Source organism: Prenolepis imparis, unplaced genomic scaffold, assembly GCF_030444845.1.
Source record: "Prenolepis imparis isolate NDT839.2.m4 unplaced genomic scaffold, iyPreImpa1.0 SCAF_6, whole genome shotgun sequence".
NCBI classification, from domain to species: Eukaryota; Metazoa; Arthropoda; class Insecta; order Hymenoptera; family Formicidae; genus Prenolepis; species Prenolepis imparis.
Genome location: NW_028141164.1, coordinates 17,775,870 through 17,793,631, shown reverse-complemented (window position 1 = coordinate 17,793,631; position 17,762 = coordinate 17,775,870). Strand labels below are relative to the sequence as shown.

The window sequence follows — 17,762 nt, the reverse complement described above, 5'->3', positions numbered from 1 at the left end:
TGTGTGCGCGGGGCGTGGGCGGCCGGCGAAGCACAGATTGGGTTCCTCCAACTGTGCCAAGGTGGTCGTTCCGCCCCGGCGAATGGATGGGGGACACGAGGACGCTCCCAAGGGTCGGAGGTAGGCCCCGGGGCGCCCCGATGGGGGGAGGGCAATCGCGAGTGTGCCTGTTAGTGTGTCGCAGGAGATGGAGGTGGACCCTAGCGTCGGGCTACCTCCCTCTCCTGTTTTGCGTGGTTGAGCGAATGAGTCGTCTTTGTTAGTTTTATTTATTGTGCTCGGAGAACGCGGCCGGCATTCTCTCTCTCCTTGGGGGGAGAGCGGCCGGTTCGGTTGAGTCTCCTGTCTGTGGTTTTCCGTGATGTCTAGTGTCTATATGTGGGCTGCGGCCTACCTGCTCCCCGGAAATGGGGATCATGTGATCCGGTTACGCCTTCTGTCCTTGGTATTTTACGTTTCGTTGTGAAGTTTAGTGTGGCAATGGGGGCTGCATTTCTCTCCTTCGATGGGGGGAGAGTGGCTGGTTCGGTTACGCCCTCTGTCGTTTCGTCCATACGCGTCTTGTCGTATGATTGTCGAGTGTGAGCGAGTCACTGTGTGACTCGACGTCCGGTTCGGCAGGGAAAGGGAGTGAGGGCTCTCTTTCCCATTGCACGTCGTCCAGGGACGTAGGGGGAGTTGGCAAGTAATCCTGCCGCTCCCCCAGGTCTCCTCGCTCGCGAGGCGACAGGGTATTGGACGGGGAGTACGCCCTTCCGGCGTACTCTCCGGGGAAGTGCTCGGAAACGAGCCAGCGAATGGGGACCCACCTGAAGATATGCGAGAGCGGTTCCGGGTGGGCCCTCGAAAGTGCACGGGATTACCGGTGATTTTTAGCGGGTATTATTGGACCTGACCCTTCTGGTCAGGTCACGAGTCCCGCACTACACACGGTAGGTCTTCGGACCTAGCAATCCCTCCCGCAAGGGGCCATGTGTGTGCGTAAATGCATTTCCCACCGACATAAAAAAAAGAAAGAAAAAGGGTGGTCCTCAGGAGGCTCGAGGATATACAGCTTCCTGATGATCCTTTTTTTTTTTATGTCGGTGGGGAATCCTGCATAGGACACCCTCCACTTCGGGGGAGGCTTCGGGTAGTGCCGGACTATTACCGACTAAACCGGTGGCATCCTGACGCTCATAGGGAAACCCCCGGGAACCGCTAACGCATAACTTCTGAGGGCCTCCCGAGCTCCGCGACGCGAGGCATCGCGCTACCTCGATATTTCTGACCGGTACAAAAATGGGACCAAGTCAGCGCCACCTGTAATGCCGACCCGTCCCGCCCACCGAGGCAAGACGCGTGCAATGTACGCAAGAACTCACCCGTCCTTGCCCCCTGCGACATTACCAGTGTGGGTTACATAAAACGAGATTAAAATGAATTAATTTTTCCGCGATAAAAAAGAAAAGAAAAGATAAGGCTCCCGCCCATGACTCTAGTCATCATGGGCAGAGGCCACACTCCGGACGCTACCCTAGTGGGAGGGTGGGAGGAGGCTTAACCGCCTCCTCTCCTCCTCCTCCTTGCCCCGCATTACATGGTTGGCAAACAAGACTACAGCATTCCACTTGTCCTCTGACTCCAGCATCGCCTTAACCACTAAACTAACTGTCATCGCATTACCAACTCCCAAATCATTCAATAAGCTTGCACGCTGTACATTCCATTCTACACATTCATACCATACATGTTCCCCCGTATCATCGTTCGCAAAACAATGCTGACATGATGCCGATAACCTCTTTTGCATTCTAAACAAATAGTGTCCAAGACAGCCATGCCCTGTTAGGAGCTGCGTAAGGTGAAAAGATGTACCACCGTGTTGCCTCGAAAGCCACTTCCTAAAATGCGGCATAATTGCTGCTTTGGTTATTTGTCCAGCTGATCCGGGCTTATTCAGGAGGACATCCCATTGTCGAATTAGTAGAATGCCCTCCCCCTCTCGAACATCCGCAACCGCAGCAACCGACCACTCACCATCGTTCCACAGCTGTTTTAAGCTTGAATAAATACGCGCTCTCAACGATGCCTCTAAAGGCCATGGCGGTGTACTCGCCAGCAGACATGCCGCATCATAGGAGATAGTCTTGTATCATATTACCCGTATGGCAATCGTCCTCTGTAAGCAACGCAAAGGTCTTTGTATTTTATACTGTGCGCTGGCAAAAACATCCGCCCATACCGGAGCAGCATACAGCACAACAGATGAGAGGACTCGAGCGTATAATGACCTCTTCTTCTGGCCCGGTCCCCTCAAATTGGGCATAATCCTACCCAGTGCCCGAGTAACTTTCGTAGCCTTAACTTGTACATACTTGAAATGCTCTTGAAAGAGTCAGCAGCTATCGACCATCACGCCAAGATATTTAATGTGACCTTTGGCTCTTATCTTACATTTCCCAACTGAAATTTCGGGCCATACATGCGGCGGCTTCTTCTTGTGATGAAACAGGACAGCCTCTGTCTTCTCTTCCGCGATATTAAGTCCTCAAGATCTAATTCCACTAATGATTCTAGCCAGCTGTAAATCCGCTTTAAGTACAGCGTCAAAAATACCATCCGCTGTGGAAATGACAAGCGTATCGTTAGCGTAGCACAAAATCTGACGACTCCTAACTGTCTCTAAACGTAGGACATGATCGTAGGCGATATTCCAAAGAAGAGGGCCCAGCACAGAACCCTGCGGGACCCCCGCCGTAACGCTTTTACTACAGAATGCACCGTTACGGTCGTAGTAAATAATAGACCTATCGCTAAGATAGTCCTCAACTATCCTAATCAGATACTGTGGGAAACCCTTAACGCGCAATGCTTTGATAATATACCCCATGGTATGGAGTTAAAAGCGTTACTGATGTCGAGTGCGACCGCTATTGCATAACCCTTACGCGATGTCGCGCTCCATGTTGATTTCCGCAATTCCTTGAGTGCATCTACAGTTGAGCAGTGTCTTCTAAAACCATATTGTGCATCGGAAAGATCAGCATCTGGATTAGACTCCATCCATCTCTTCAATCTTCCTGCAATAATCCGCTCTAACGTCTTGCCCACTTCGGTGAGTAGACAAATAGGCCTTGCTTTAATTGGATTCCCCAGCACTCTCGCTCCTTTGGGTATCAAAACTAGGGTAGACCTCTTCTATTGCTTAGGAAATATATCTTTTAAGCATCTGATAAAGCAGTATGCCAACATGCCGATCATGGAAGGCGGGATTTTTTTCCAGATAGTAGATTTGATGTTATCTGGTCCAGGTGCAACATTCTTTGCCGCTCGCTTCTTTACATATTGCGCTACCTCGGTATGTGATACATCCAATGTCTCATTCCAAGGCTCATCTGTCCGCTGCAGCCTATAAGTCCGTTTATTATCCGGAAAAAGTTTGTATAACAGACTATTAAGTTCTGACTCAGAGATTGTCTCGATAAAAGAGGGATTGCTTCTTTTGATTTTATTTAGGACCAATTTGTAGGGCAACCCCCATGGGTCCTTATCGAGCGTTTCCAAAAGTTCTTTCCAGCCTTGGCGTTTTGATCTTCGCATTTCCATTTTCAGGCCTTTCTTTGCATCTCTATAATCCCTTAGCCTGTCAAACGTCTCCTCAGGATCTCCTCTTTTTCTAGCACGTGTATACACACGTTTAGCACGAATTGCACATTTGCGCAACACGTCTATGGCGTCTGTCCACCAATACATAGCCCTCAGTCGTGACCCGTAGATCCTAGGAGTTGCAGCGTCACATGCTGATTTCATAATGTTATCCATCACATTAGCTACATGCCCAGCTGTCTCCGGTTCGTTGTTCTCGATTCTGTTGTTGTTGTTCAGGCTCCACTCGATTACTTCAGTGAACAATGGTAGGTCTAATTTCTTAAAATTCCACCTCCAGCGACGTCTATTCCTACTAACGCTAGCAACGACATTCTTACACAAAGTCATACCTATGTATACGTGATCTGAGAGTGTTTCAACCTCTTGAAACACTCTCCAGTCGCGCACATAACCAGTCATACCAGGGGACACCCAGGTGAGATCAACTATGGAGCTGCCTTGCGGTCTAATGCAGGTAGCATGATCTCCAATATTCACTAGCCTTAACTCGTTAGCTGAAGCCCAATCATTGAGAATTTCTCCCCTTTTATTCGTGGCTGTGCACTCCCAAAAGATTGACTTTGCATTAAAGTCGCCGCATACCATAATATTCTCACCCGGGAGTCCCCTAATAATGCACTCAATTCCATCAAGTGCGTCTTCGAAATCGCAAATTGCTAAATTCGGCGAAATGTAGCATGATATAAGATAAAATACAACATTTCACTGCTACCGCGTTAGTAGACCTAGTTATAAAATTACAAGGACATCGTGCTATGTCCGGCATATGCAGTATTGCCGCCAACCTATCAGAACTATCGAACAAGCTAAATGAATCCTGCATATTCGATGGAGGTTCCGCAATCGCACATATGCCTATATTCAACTCACAGAGTTGTTGGCGCAGCAGGTCATAGGCTGCCCACGAATGGTTAACATTACACTGCAAAATGTTGATCTTCGTGGTCATAGATACTTGTTGAATCCAGAGGCCTCCTTCCTCTCACTATAGGATTTCTACGTTCAACCCTGTCGCAAGACCGTTGTTTCCTAAGCATTGCGCAGAGCCCATCCTGTGGTTGCACATCTTATTTGCCTCAGCACAAATAACACATTGGGAAAGTGCATTGCACGACCCAGCCTGATGTCCGGCACCTCCGCATTTGAAGCAGCACCCAGTTCTATCCACTTGGGCCCTGCAATTCTGTCGTACATGCCCATAGGCCCAACACCGAAAACATTGCACCGGCCTGCTTCTTAATAGGTCTACCTTAACGCGTGTCCAACCCAGCTTAATTTTTTCCGGTTTCCGCTATTTTAACCGCTGAATTAACTGGACATTGCGCCCACGCTATTCCCATACCATCTCTTCTCAATACGATGTTACTGAGTCGAAAATCGTTGGGCGAGCATCCCCCTGCCTTAGCCAGCTCGTATCTGACCTCCTCTGATGAGGTAGATGGATCAATACCCGCCAACCTTAATTCCCCTTTGGCGATAAGTCTATCTACCTTAGCCACCTCTCCAAGTGCTTCCGTCAATCTACCATGCAGCCGGCCAGCAAGTTCGTTGCCCTCCGGCCCAGAAATCTCTATAATGAGTCCGCCATTAAAGGCCCGCCGAATCTTCGTGTTCTCGATACCTATTTCCTGTAGCGAAACTTTTTCCCTCGCTTGCTTCAAGATGTCAGCATACGACACATCTTTGTTTCCCACAATTGTAACAACAGCAGTCTTACGTCTCCTGCTTATATTTCTACCTATGTTTTTGTTTTTTATTGGCGGCTGTTGTCCCTGTTTAGGCATATATGCAGCTGGGTCTCGTCAGTGTTTTCCTCATCTCAGCTGGCGCTTTTTTCCCAGGCACTCTGGGAGGGGAAGTATATCCGGAGGGTCCCGGAGAGGAATAGAAGGGAACCAAAGATGACTGCGTCACATACGTTGCTGCTACTACTGCTGCCGATGCTCTTCCTGTCGCTGCTACTGCAGTTGCTACCGTTGATGTCCCACTTCGTTTTCTACCTTCCACCGTTCTCCAATTTTGTGGAGGTACTAACTGAACATCCTCCACAACCTTTATACCCAAGGGAGGCGCAGATGATGACGAACCCGCTTTGGACTTTTTAATTATTCCATCCGATTCCATCCTCCTCAACACATTTCTCACCTCATCCGAGCCAGTTTCCTCTTCCCTCCGATGGTCCATCCATGAGATGTTCTCTTTATGCCAGTCAAGTTCTTCATTGCTGTTATCATCCTTTGCTTTAAGAGATGAATAATTTTCCTTCAACAAAGGTTTCTTAAAGATCGCTTTGTTTTTACCTTTATTGCCGTCACCACCAGCACCCACCTTTACCGCCTTATAATGCGGACCTCCTTCATCCTTCATTGCACGGATTTGTCTTTTAAGATCGACAATCATATCCTTGAGTTCTTCAACCTCTTTATCACGAGCTTCCTCTCGACGCTTAGAGGCTCCCAGCTCTTGCTCGAGCTCGTGTACGGAGGCCCTTACACGGAGAAAGATCACGCCTTTTTTTTTTTTTTTTTTTCTCGCTGTGGAAACTTTCAGAAGGTACCCTTGCCCCCCGGGTAGGGAGCAGGGGTTATGTGGGATTCCTTCTCCTCGCCCCAGGGAGAACCGAAGTTTAGGTAGGGAGCGCGGAGGATGCTGGTTGCCCATGTCGACTCCACGCCCCCCCGCCTTTCCGTCTCGGGGGAAGATCGCAGGAGCAGCCTTCCCTCCGCCATCGTGCGGACTCCGCGGTTGCAACGCAGGGCGACACCAACCCCACGCTGCGCCCTCCCAGAAAGTTTGGGGTGCGGGATCGCGGCTCGAGTATTCCCGCTCGGGCCGCGGCCCCCCGCCTCCAGGGCTGTCGCTCCCACCGCTCCCCGAAGGGGACGCGGATTCGACGGTCAGCCCTGGAGGCCCGCTCCAGATGACCCCCCTCAGAAGGAAAGAGGTCATCTCTACAGCGGGAGAGTCCTCGCACCGGTGCACTAGGCTCCCGGTACGAGGGCTCCCTTCGCTGCATCTCGTCCGTGAGGGGAGGCGCGCACCCACATGGGTGCCGGGCCCGAAGCCCCGACCCCCGGGCGCGCGCGCGCCCCCCCGGCCGGTGGTGCCCCCCTGCGCCGCAACCGGAAGGACCGCAGATTTATTCGCGGGGGGGGAGTATCTTCCTTTCGGGGAGGATGCTCCCCTAGAAGGTAGGGCCAGGGGATGGCAAGAAGTAATGCTCCGGCAGTTCCTTGCCATCCCCATAAGCGCCAGCGAAGGCACCCGCTGTGGTTTTAGTGCGGTAGGTCTTGGATCCCACCGCCGATCCATACGTGGATGGCGGTGGGGGACAAGGAGTAACCCTCATTCCCTACCCGGGGGGTGAGTGGTACCATGAGGTTTCCACAGCACAAAAAAAAAAAAAAGATAAATAAAAGGAAGAAAAGAGATAATAATAATCTAAGCGGCACGTATATAATAAAACGAAAACGTGCCCAGCGAAACGGACAGCTGCAGATATCGTAAGCGACCGATAAATATTACAAAATCGGTAAATAAAAAAGACCGGGCGGAAAGATGCCGAAAGCGGATTCTTGCCGACACCCTCGCGAATAATAAGTTAAAATCACATATCGGCAAAACACAAAGAGAGCGGGCCGAAAGCGAGTCCACCTTTGAGGGGAAAACTAGAACAACGAATTGATAAAATTAAACGTGCCGAGCGAAGCGGCACCGCAGCGGAAACTCTCGCGAGAAATCGACAAACATTGTAAATCGGGAAAACACAACGACGGCGAGAACGCGCCGAAAGCAAATCCTTCCCTGGTAAGATTAGGGGAAAACATATAATGAAAACGAAAGTGTGCAAAATAAGATTAAAAAGATGCCACACGCATCGTCTCTCAGCAAACTCTAAGCCGCACGTGAGGGCAATAAAGCGAGAACCCGCCGACAAAAGCGGCACTAACAAACGCCAAATATCGCGATATAAGAAAAACTAACAACAAACATCACCGCCGATATCGAAATCTCGAGACAACCCCGTTTTTGGAAAGCGAGCTCCGATTAACAAACGCCTGCACTAAACTTTTGATTCGTCGATCCTTGCAACGCTCCCCATAGAAAGGGAGAGTAAAAATATTAAAAACGCGATTATGAATTTCTATTCGCAGGATTTTGTCAAAAGGCGGAACGGAGGGCGTGAATCAAAAGCCGAGATATAAACGCGAACTTCTCTGCGGAGCGACACTTATCGTTCTTCGTCGAACATCTACAATTTTTCCTTGCGTTTTCACCGCAACACTTAGTGCGCCAAAGAATTCTCAGTGTGAATTCTCAGTGTGAGATCAGCGTGAACACTCAGTGAGAAACTCTGTGAACTTCCGGCATAATATCAATCGGATATACCAGCCAGACCTAGAGGCCCACTGATCCTGAAACAGGCCGATCTTGCAAACATTCTACGCACGCTATAAGTAGTAAGTAAGCCCCAGAACTTTCGTAACCATATCCTTGTATTCGAAGAGACCTTTTAAAGAATAATCGTTTATTTCTCAAAACATAATTATTTATTTCTTTCAAATAAACATTTATTTCTTATCTTTATACTGAGATCCTACTTCAAAACTCTCTTTCACTCTAGAAATCACTCCGGATTCCCCGCATTAAAGGAGCAATCCGTGATTTCTTCCCTCTCTCCCGAAATGACTTTGGATTCTCGCGTCAGCGGAGCAATCCGTGATTTCTTCCCTCTCTTCCGAAATCACTTTGGATTCCCGCATTAGCGGAGCAATCCGTGATTTCTTCCCTCTCTCCAGAAATCACTTTGGATTTTCGCGTCAGCGGAGCAATCCGTGATTTCTTCCCTCTCTTCCGAAATCATTCTGAATTCCCCGCACTAGCGGAGCAATCCGTGATTTCTTCCCTTCCTTCCGAAATCACTCCGGATTCCCCGCACTAGCGGAGTAATCCGTGATTTCCTTTCTTTCTTTCCAAATTTTAATAAACTAAGCGAACAAAGAAATAAATAAGAAAAGATATATATTTCTATTATCATTCTATGAGAAGAGAATTTCCGAGAATCATTTTCGCAACCTTCCCCATTTCGGGTACCTTATTTCATTCGCCCTCGTAGTGGACGAACCTAAACGACGACCTTCGCGAGCGGCGGCGAAATCGGCGCGAAACGGGTCGTAATAAGCGACAAAGAAAAGTGTTGGCTCGAAATCTGGTTGCGGGCGAAAATTCCGAGGCTACGTGTACGAGTCCACCTAGCATAGAGAAATTACACAGCCACACGAACACACCCAGATACTGTCCTGCCGTTTCCCCCATTTCCTCACCCGAACATCCGGACAACCCCAGGTCTCCATCTCCGCCGGTAGTCGACCTTACCTACTCTCCCCCAAGTTCTCCCACCCCCCTCGAGCGTCACGAAGAACTGGAAGAATTTCCAGAGATCGAAACTATCGATCTCGCGTACGAGGAACCGGAAGAATCGGAACAATCGCTTCCCCCTCCTCCTCCCTTCTCAACCTCTCACCCAGAGTCGTGTGAGTGTTACAACCTCCACCAACCGGGTGAAATCCCCCCTTATTACGCCAACGCCTATACGTTTATCAAGAGGCACGGGAAGTCATGGCCTCATAAGAACGGAGACTAATTTTACCAATGGCTCCTTTCTAATTTCCCTATCCTAGATCTCCCTCTCCCCGAAGGTGTTTACACCTGCGGTCCAGACCATCCCGACGAAGAGCAGTTCATGCGAATCGTGGCAGGAAGTCTCCCAGGCACCCTCATCCCTATGTTCACTCCCCTCCATCCCAATCCCATAGGATTTCCGGTGGATATCCTCAAAGCTCTCCTTTTTCCTCCCACCACCTAGATCACCGAATTCTAGTAACTACAAACGCACACATGTATACATTAATATTATTGATTATTTAATTATTAAGGTGATGTTAGTATTGTAATAACCAATCGGGACCATAATATATTTAGACAATAAACTCTCTCCCCTTCATGTCCCGATTGATGACCACCGTACTTATGTAACACCCGCGAACCACACACACACACACACACACCTATTTATAGATTAAATCCCGCGCGCGAGTTAAATGTTACTTATGTATCCGTCTTTTCACCGTTTTTATTTATATGAATAAAACTTAATTTTATTATGAACTCGCGTTTAATTAATTGATTAACCCGCTCTCATTTCCTCCGTCCTGAGTTCGCACTAAGGTCCCATCCCGCGCAAAAGAGATTAAATTCTCTTGCCGAAAAGGGACCACCGAGTGATCGCCCTTTAAATAGCGTAAGAGCGACCCTCGCGGTCGTTGACCTATTTTGGGCTTAACACGTTCGTTTCGGCTCGAACAAACGCACTACCTGGCGTTGTTCGATTGAAGTAGTTACGTCCTTCCTTTCGACTCTCTTCCTTGAGTCTGAACGTAAGACAGGTATACCAACTGTAATTCCTTCATTTTGTGCTCGATTATCAAGGTGATCCATTAATCCTGAATAAAGTTCAGCTCTTAATTGAGGTTGATTCAATTTAATATAATTAAGCCTATTGGCTTCAGTTTTCATATATGCATCAATATAAATTGACATCTCAATTTTCCTGCCCTTTTAAATTGGCTAAATTCAGCTCTTGGTGCCAGTAGTTGAGCATAATAATCCATTTGAGTTATTTTGAATCCTGAATATTTAAGATTATAAAATTTCAGTTCTGAATGCCATCCATCGTTACCATAGGGATATAACAAAGGATAACACATTGGGTCATACTTTTTGTCCAGAATTGATATTTGTTGAACATCGTTCGAATTTTTATTATAAATCCGAATGTCTCTTTCAAATGGAGGCTCACCATCTACATTCTGAAAGACCACAGCTATTTCATTAGCTCGTGGAGCATTATATCTTCTTTGATCATGTTGAGAATCGTTTCGAAAGAACAACATTAAATTTATAGTTTTATTGCATATCAGATTAAGATCTTGTTCAATTTGACGCATCATCTTGAAAGTTTTTGCAAATTCATTGCATTGAACCATAAAACATGACAAATCTTTCATTATTTCTGAATCACACTCTTGATTAGCTTTGTTATTCATTCTATGATTTATAGCTTCTTCAGTATCTAAAAAATAAAGCTGCGCAAAGCGCGGAGCTTGCCCATCCGCTGGGCGCATTACCGTCGACGTCAAATGATGATATTGCCCATGAATCTTCAAGCAATAAGGAGCATTGTTCACAACATCCAATGGATTTCTATTGCCCGTGGCACTCATGGAAGCCATAGCTAAAGCGCTGTTATATGAACGAATCTTATCAAGGAAATTGTTTGATGCAGAATCATTTCCCATGTATAATTTTTTTAGAAAATCAGGACAATGTATTGGCTTTAATTGAAGCTTGCCCTTTTGGCAACAATATATAAATTTTCCATTTTTAGATTTTTCACATGCAAAATTTAACGATTTGCAAAATTGGCATTCCACATTCATTTGGCCAAGTGTATGAACTGGCACATTTATTTCATGGTCCTTGGCAATTAGCGCAATGTGATGATTTAATTGTCTAGCTTGATGCCTTCCCTGAGCATGTCTCTGAGCATCAGCTTCGAGTCGTTTAGTCCTTACGTCATCATTTTCATCAACCCTCTGCTGAGCATGTCTCTGAGCATCAGCTTCGAGTCGTTTAGTCCTTACGTCATCATTTTCATCAACCCTCTGCTGAGCATGTCTCTGAGTCAGCTTCGAGTCGTTGAGATCTTGCGTCATCATTTTCATCGACCCTCTGCTGAGCATGTCTCTGGGCATCAGGTTCGAATTGTTGAGACCTTGCGTCGTCATTTTCATCGGCCCTCTGCTGAGCATGTCTCTGGGCATCAGCTTCGAGTCGTTGAGACCTTGCGTCGTCATTTTCATCGGCCCTCTGTTGAGCATGTCTCTGGACATCAGCTTCAAGTCGTTCAGATCTTTCTTCCGAACTTTCAATTTTTCGTCTTTGTCGTGAGCGCTTGTTTTCGCGACTCACTTTATACAAATTTCCGCCTTTTCTCTTTTGAGGGATACTTGTCTGCATCGTACTGTATACGTAGGTATATTATACGAAATGTTATATATAACAATACGTTATTTTTCAAATATATAATAGTTATTATTCCTTATAATTAATATATGTATATATTTAAAGAAAGAAATTACTTTATGTTATTAAGCAATAATATTGCTCGAAGTACATCAGAATTTATTTTATGCGAACTACTTATTCTTTAATTGATCGATTTTCTTGATGGATCTTTTCTGTCTCGTGCTTATTCTGTTTTATATTAATTCTTTGTATAGGCGCACAGCAGCCTTTCTTTACAGGTGCACGGCAGCCTTTTTTTATAGGCGCACAGCAGCCATTTTTTTACAGGCGCACAGCAGCCTTTTTTTTACAGACGCACAGCTGCTCTGTATCGGCGCACAGCAGCTTTTTTTTACAGGCGCACAGCAGCTCTGTATCGGCGCACAGCAGCCGTTTCTTACAGGCGCACAGCAGCCTTTTTGTATGATTTAATTTAATCTCGGATATCTGAGAAATAATTATTTTTATATAAGTGTTGCGGCATAAATAAAAAGAGTCGTGCACGACCGCGGTTCCTTATGTAATTAGATCTAAGCAAAGCGACAAAGGAAAGCAGTACCGCCGAGAAACGCTCTCAGCGACATTGATCTGGATCTTGCGGTCCCCCTCGATCTCCCCACCATTCACTATTCAGCGATTCGTGGAGACAACGGGGGGCGGATTTATGATCCACCAATAATGAGAGTTTTCTCTAAGACCTTCCGAGAGGTCGAGCGAAGGCTCTGGACATTCGGACAGTAACGGTGACGAGTACCGGATATTTCACGAGCGATTATACGAATAAGTACACGCGTCTTGGCCTTAACCGCCGCATACGAGTTAATTATATAAAAGGTGACTGCGAAGAGCACGAGAACTATCGTCGCGACCCGGTCTTCTCGAGGCGTTATCGCGACCCGAGTCGAGTCTCGAGGCGTCGTCGCGATCCGGGATACCGAGGCGTCGTCGCGAATCCATAAAACGTAGCTATAACATACGATACGTTCCGCCGTGATACGATCGTGGCGACGTGAACCTTTGTACTATTGAAATTAAACGATTATAAAATAAACTACAGTGCGAATACGAAAGTGTCTTCACTGAAACACACGAAACAATAAGAAAAATGTAATAAAAATGTAATTATTAAAAAATATTAATTGCAAATTTTAAACACATTTATTACAAATATTCTATAATTATCTAAAAATGTACCGTCTTTCCCTTCACTCTCCTTTTTCAACGTTATAACTTCGTCTGTCACTAACTCGTTTCTCGTAAACTTTTACATCTTTGACTCCTTCTTTGTTGTACCGATTTCATTTAATATAACATTTTCTATTTCATTTATTCTATCCATGATGACATTTAACATGATTTAATGTAAAACCATTAACTTATGTATATAATCATTTATGAAATGACTCACGTCAAGAACGTAAAAACTCATATCATCCCTAAGGGGTAATTTCGACAAAATCACACTCACGTACAACAAAGAGTAAAATATATCATTAATTGTGAAAGATCGTTTATCGTGGGAAATAATTAATTACACGAACTGATAATCGTACTAATTTTAATAATTATAGGGAATGATTGCGTTCAGTATCTTTCGATATTTTTTACGATTGCATTTGAAAAAGTAATGCAATGATACGTGGAACATCTCGCTACGTTATCTTTTCGCTCGAGTCTCGCTACATATCATTGTATTATCTCTCTGTATACGATCGTTATAAATATTAAGAATCACAACGCAATTATTTTCTGTAAATTAATAAAGATTATCAAATCTTTCACAATTAATCAACTGGCGATTAATGACTCATGCGCGTATCGAGACAATTTATTAAATTGAATATCTTTTGCGATATATTTATTTGAAGTAGCAATCAAAATGACAGAAAATGGAAATTATAATCATAACATTTGTAACCAATATTTTGTATTATTTTTATATATAGACACTAAGAATATAACGGCTCTCTATATATCAAATATAAATTAAAAATAGAAAGGCTATTCGAGCCATACGCGGATGTCGGTGCGTCGATTCCAACGAAAATTAATTTTTCGTTGAAATTAACTAATTGTTGTTAACTTGGTTGGTGGTGTACTATTATTAATTATATTAATATATAGATGTAGATAATTATTAAGCTTTACCAATGTCACCATTATCATCATTATGCTTTTAGTTAAAGCTCATTGTGTTTCTTCTTTAATTCTAAGTTTTTTTTAAATGCATCTTCTTTGTTTTTAATAACGATATTAAACATGTTTGCTTGTTGTTCTAATCGTTCTTCCTGTAATGTGTTTTATAAATTAAATCTATATATATATATAAACCACAAAAAATTTACCGTTTCTCCCTTCATTCTCCCTTTTACCTTCTCACCCACCATTCTCTCTCTCTCTCTCTCTCTCTCTCTCTCTCTCTCTCTCTCTCTCTCTCTCTCTCTCTCTCTCCCTCCCTCTCCCTCTCCCTCCCTCCCTCTCTCTCCCTCTCCCTCCCTCCCTCCCTCTTTCTCTCTCTCTCTCTCTCTCTCTCTCTCTCTCTCTCTCTCTCTCTCTCTCTCTCTCTCTCTCTCTCTCTCTCTCTCTCTCTCTCTCTCTCTCTCTCTCTCTCTCTCTCTCTCTCTCTCTCTCTCTCTTCGTTCCTTGTGAGTATGATTTGGACGTGTTAAAGTGAGCTCTGTATTTCTGAATATATTTCTGCTGTTCTTTGCCCTGCGGGGCCTTTATTTTTACAGAAAGATTTAAGTAAGGCTAATTTTCGCTTACTGTGGTAATGCTTGAGGCTGACTCTGATCTGTAAGGCTCGTTTTCGGACATCTAAACTTTTTTGGACGATAGGCTGTCAGTAGCTGTCAACGGATCACGGTTGTAGTTGGGCGCGTGCGCATGGCAGGACGAAGGTGAGATACTATGTCGAGACGAAACAATACAAGAAACAATGCCTCGTCTGCTGGCAGTGCGGACGAAGCGGATTGTCCTGACAGCGAAAACATAAACATAAACAATGAAAATGTTAAGGCGCGACTATCTTCGGTATTTTCGGTATCGGGTGCGTCTGACAGGAGCGTAGCTAGAATTGATAATTTGCGTCTCTCTAAAATAAATTCGTTAAAGGTCTCAATAAATAAGCATAATAATATAGTAACGAAAATTTTGCTTACGTGCAAGGAAACGGCGGAGAAAAGAGGCCAAATTGAATCGGCTTTTAGATTCTGCAAGGAAGCGTTTCTTGAAATGGCAAATACGCTAACATGTCTGATTGAAGAGGGATCAACGGAGAGGCTTGGGAGCATTAAGACTGCGGTTCGAGATGTTCTGGAGGATATGGGGGTTGAGGGATTGCAGAGACCTCTCAATACACAGACTGAGAATATAACAGCTAGTACCCCAAAAACATATGCGTCAGCGGCTAGAAGTATACCAAAGGTACGAATCTCACGCGACTCTTCATTTGAGGTACCGACCGCTACAAATTTCTTGATAGTGCCAGATAAAGACAGTACAACTAAGTATGCCTCATCGCAAGCGACCAATGAAGCGGTGCGCAAAATATTGATGCCATCGGACTATGCTCTGAGAGTCAATAAAGTTACTAATGCTCGGAATAACGGAATTAAAATTGAGGCCATTGATCCTGACATCGAGAAAATTAAGGCATACTCAAAACTCAGGGAGGCTGGTTTAAGGATAGTGGAGAACACAAAAATTAATCCTCGTTTGATTGTCTATGGTGTGCCAGCTATGATGACGGCTGAGGAACTGAAGAAGGAATTTGTTGCACAAAATCTAAATGGCATTAATGATGTAGCAGGGGTGGATCCTAAAATAATCTACATATACAAACCTAAAAATAACAAGCAATATACAAATTGTGTGCTGGAGGTCTCGCCGGAAATGCGAAGGCGGTTAATAAATAATAAGCATATCTACTTGCGCTTCTCTGCCTGCAATTTTGCTGACCATGTAAGAGTTTTGCAATGTTACAAATGCATGGCATTTGGCCACTTGGCGAAGAATTGTAAATCTGAATCTGTATGTGGACATTGCTCGGGATCTCATCAGATGAGAAAATGTGAAAACCGAGGGCGGCCTCCTGTGTGCTGTAACTGTAAGCGTAATTCGAAGGGATCTGATGCGGCGCATGCGGCACTGGACATTAAAAAGTGTCCAATACTTGGCAATAAATTGAAGGATAGATTGTTAAACATTAACTATGAATAGTTTCTCTTTCTCTAGCGATTCGGATTTCTTAAACATCTGTCATGTAAATTGTCAGTCGCTGGTCGCACATTTTGATGAATTCTATCACTTCTTTGTTAATGCAGGGTATCATATTATATGTATGTCGGAGACTTGGTTGAAGCCTCAGGTACCGGATAGTATGGTCAGAATGCCAGGATACACCTTGTTTAGATGTGACAGAACTGTAAGGCAGGGGGGTGGAGTCGCTTTCTATCTGTTGGATTCTCTAAGGGCAGTAATTCTAAATCAATCTATCACTGATGCATGCTGCAGAAAGCCAGAATTTCTAATCGCAGAAACTTAGTACTAACAATACATGTAATATTCTTCTATCAGTTGTGTATAGGCCTCCGAATTGCGGATATCTGCAAGAATTTGAGAATGTGTTTCTGGGTCTGCAAGTTAATTATAGACACTCTGTTATACTCGGAGATTTCAACACGGATATGACACATAATACATATGATAGTACACAACTTCAAGGTTTCATCGGATCTGCAGGCATGTTTCTGGTGCCATATGAACCCACGTATCATCTGTGAAGCTCAAGCACATTTCTCGACCTGTGTATTGTGGATGATGCTGAAAAAATCACTTCTTATGGACAGATGGCAGTTCCGTTTCTATCGGCACATGATCTCATACGAATAAAGTATGGAATACGTATTGAACGCCGCAGAAGCAGACGAATAATATGCAGAAATTTTAAACATTTTAAGGAGCATGACTTCCTGGCGGAAATAGGTGCACTAGATTGGACTGACCTCCTGTCCTCAAATAGCATAGATGAAAAAGTGCAAATCTTTAATGACAGACTACTAACTTGTTTCGATAAACATGCTCCGATGCAAAGCATAGTACACAGGAATCTGCCAGCTCCTTGGTTGACGAATGAAATTAGAGATGCTATGAAGAGGAGAAATAAGCTGCGAGGAATATGGCGAAGACATCGAAGTGGAGTAAACTATGACAATTTTAAGGCTATGAGAAATCACGTGCAAAACACTATCAGATCTGCTAAGAAAGATTATTATCTTACAGTATTTAGATGTAAGGACAAACCGGAAGAAACCTGGAGTAAACTCAGACCTAGGATTAATAAAAATGAAAAATAGCAACTGCAAGCTTACACACACGATAGAGTTAAACGTATTCTTTGCAAATGGTGGATCGGGGCATGATGTTGATAGCAGTGAAGAGCTTGACTTATTTGATCAAATTGACGATACCTTTGATGACAGGAAACTGCACCTCAAGTATATAACACCGGATGTCATAAGGAAAGCACTAATGAGGATAAAATCTAATGCAGAGGGCACTGATGGTATTTCTGCAAACGTTATGAGAATGACCTCGCCGTATTTAATGTCACTGATAGAGCACTTGCTGAATTTTTCTATTATGCATGGTATAGTTCCTCAAATATGGAAGTCTGCAATAGTTAGACCGATACCAAAGATTCAGCAACCGACATTGTTGCAGCACTATAGACCGATATCAATTCTGCCAACTATCTCCAAAGTACTTGAGAAGGTTGTCTCAGATCAGATAGTTGAGTATCTGACTGAGAATAAATTGCAGGATCCGTACCAGGCTGCATATAGGAAGAACTCATCGACACAAACATGCGTCATTAGAATGCTGGATGACATAAGACAAGCTGCAGATGAAAGAAAAATCACTATCTCTGTTTTCTTCGATTTTTCAAAAGCTTTTGACAGAGTTAAGCACAACTTACTTAT

At 44.4% G+C, this 17,762-nt stretch overlaps 1 protein-coding gene across 1 annotated transcript; it reads right to left on the bottom strand.

Moving 5' to 3' along the window:
* Positions 1-3,180: 3,180 nt before the first annotated feature.
* Positions 3,181-4,236, bottom strand: LOC145937863 (uncharacterized). Its single transcript, XM_083041225.1, has one exon. It carries the CDS (start codon positions 4,234-4,236, stop codon positions 3,181-3,183), a length of 1,056 nt encoding a protein of 351 aa, XP_082897351.1.
* Between the last annotated feature and the right edge of the window lie 13,526 nt (positions 4,237-17,762).

What these genes read in the sequence shown, in the direction of transcription:
- LOC145937863 (XM_083041225.1), bottom strand. Translation starts at nt 4,236, where the DNA reads ATGGTATGCGGCGACTTTAATGCAAAGTCAATCTTTTGGGAGTGCACA.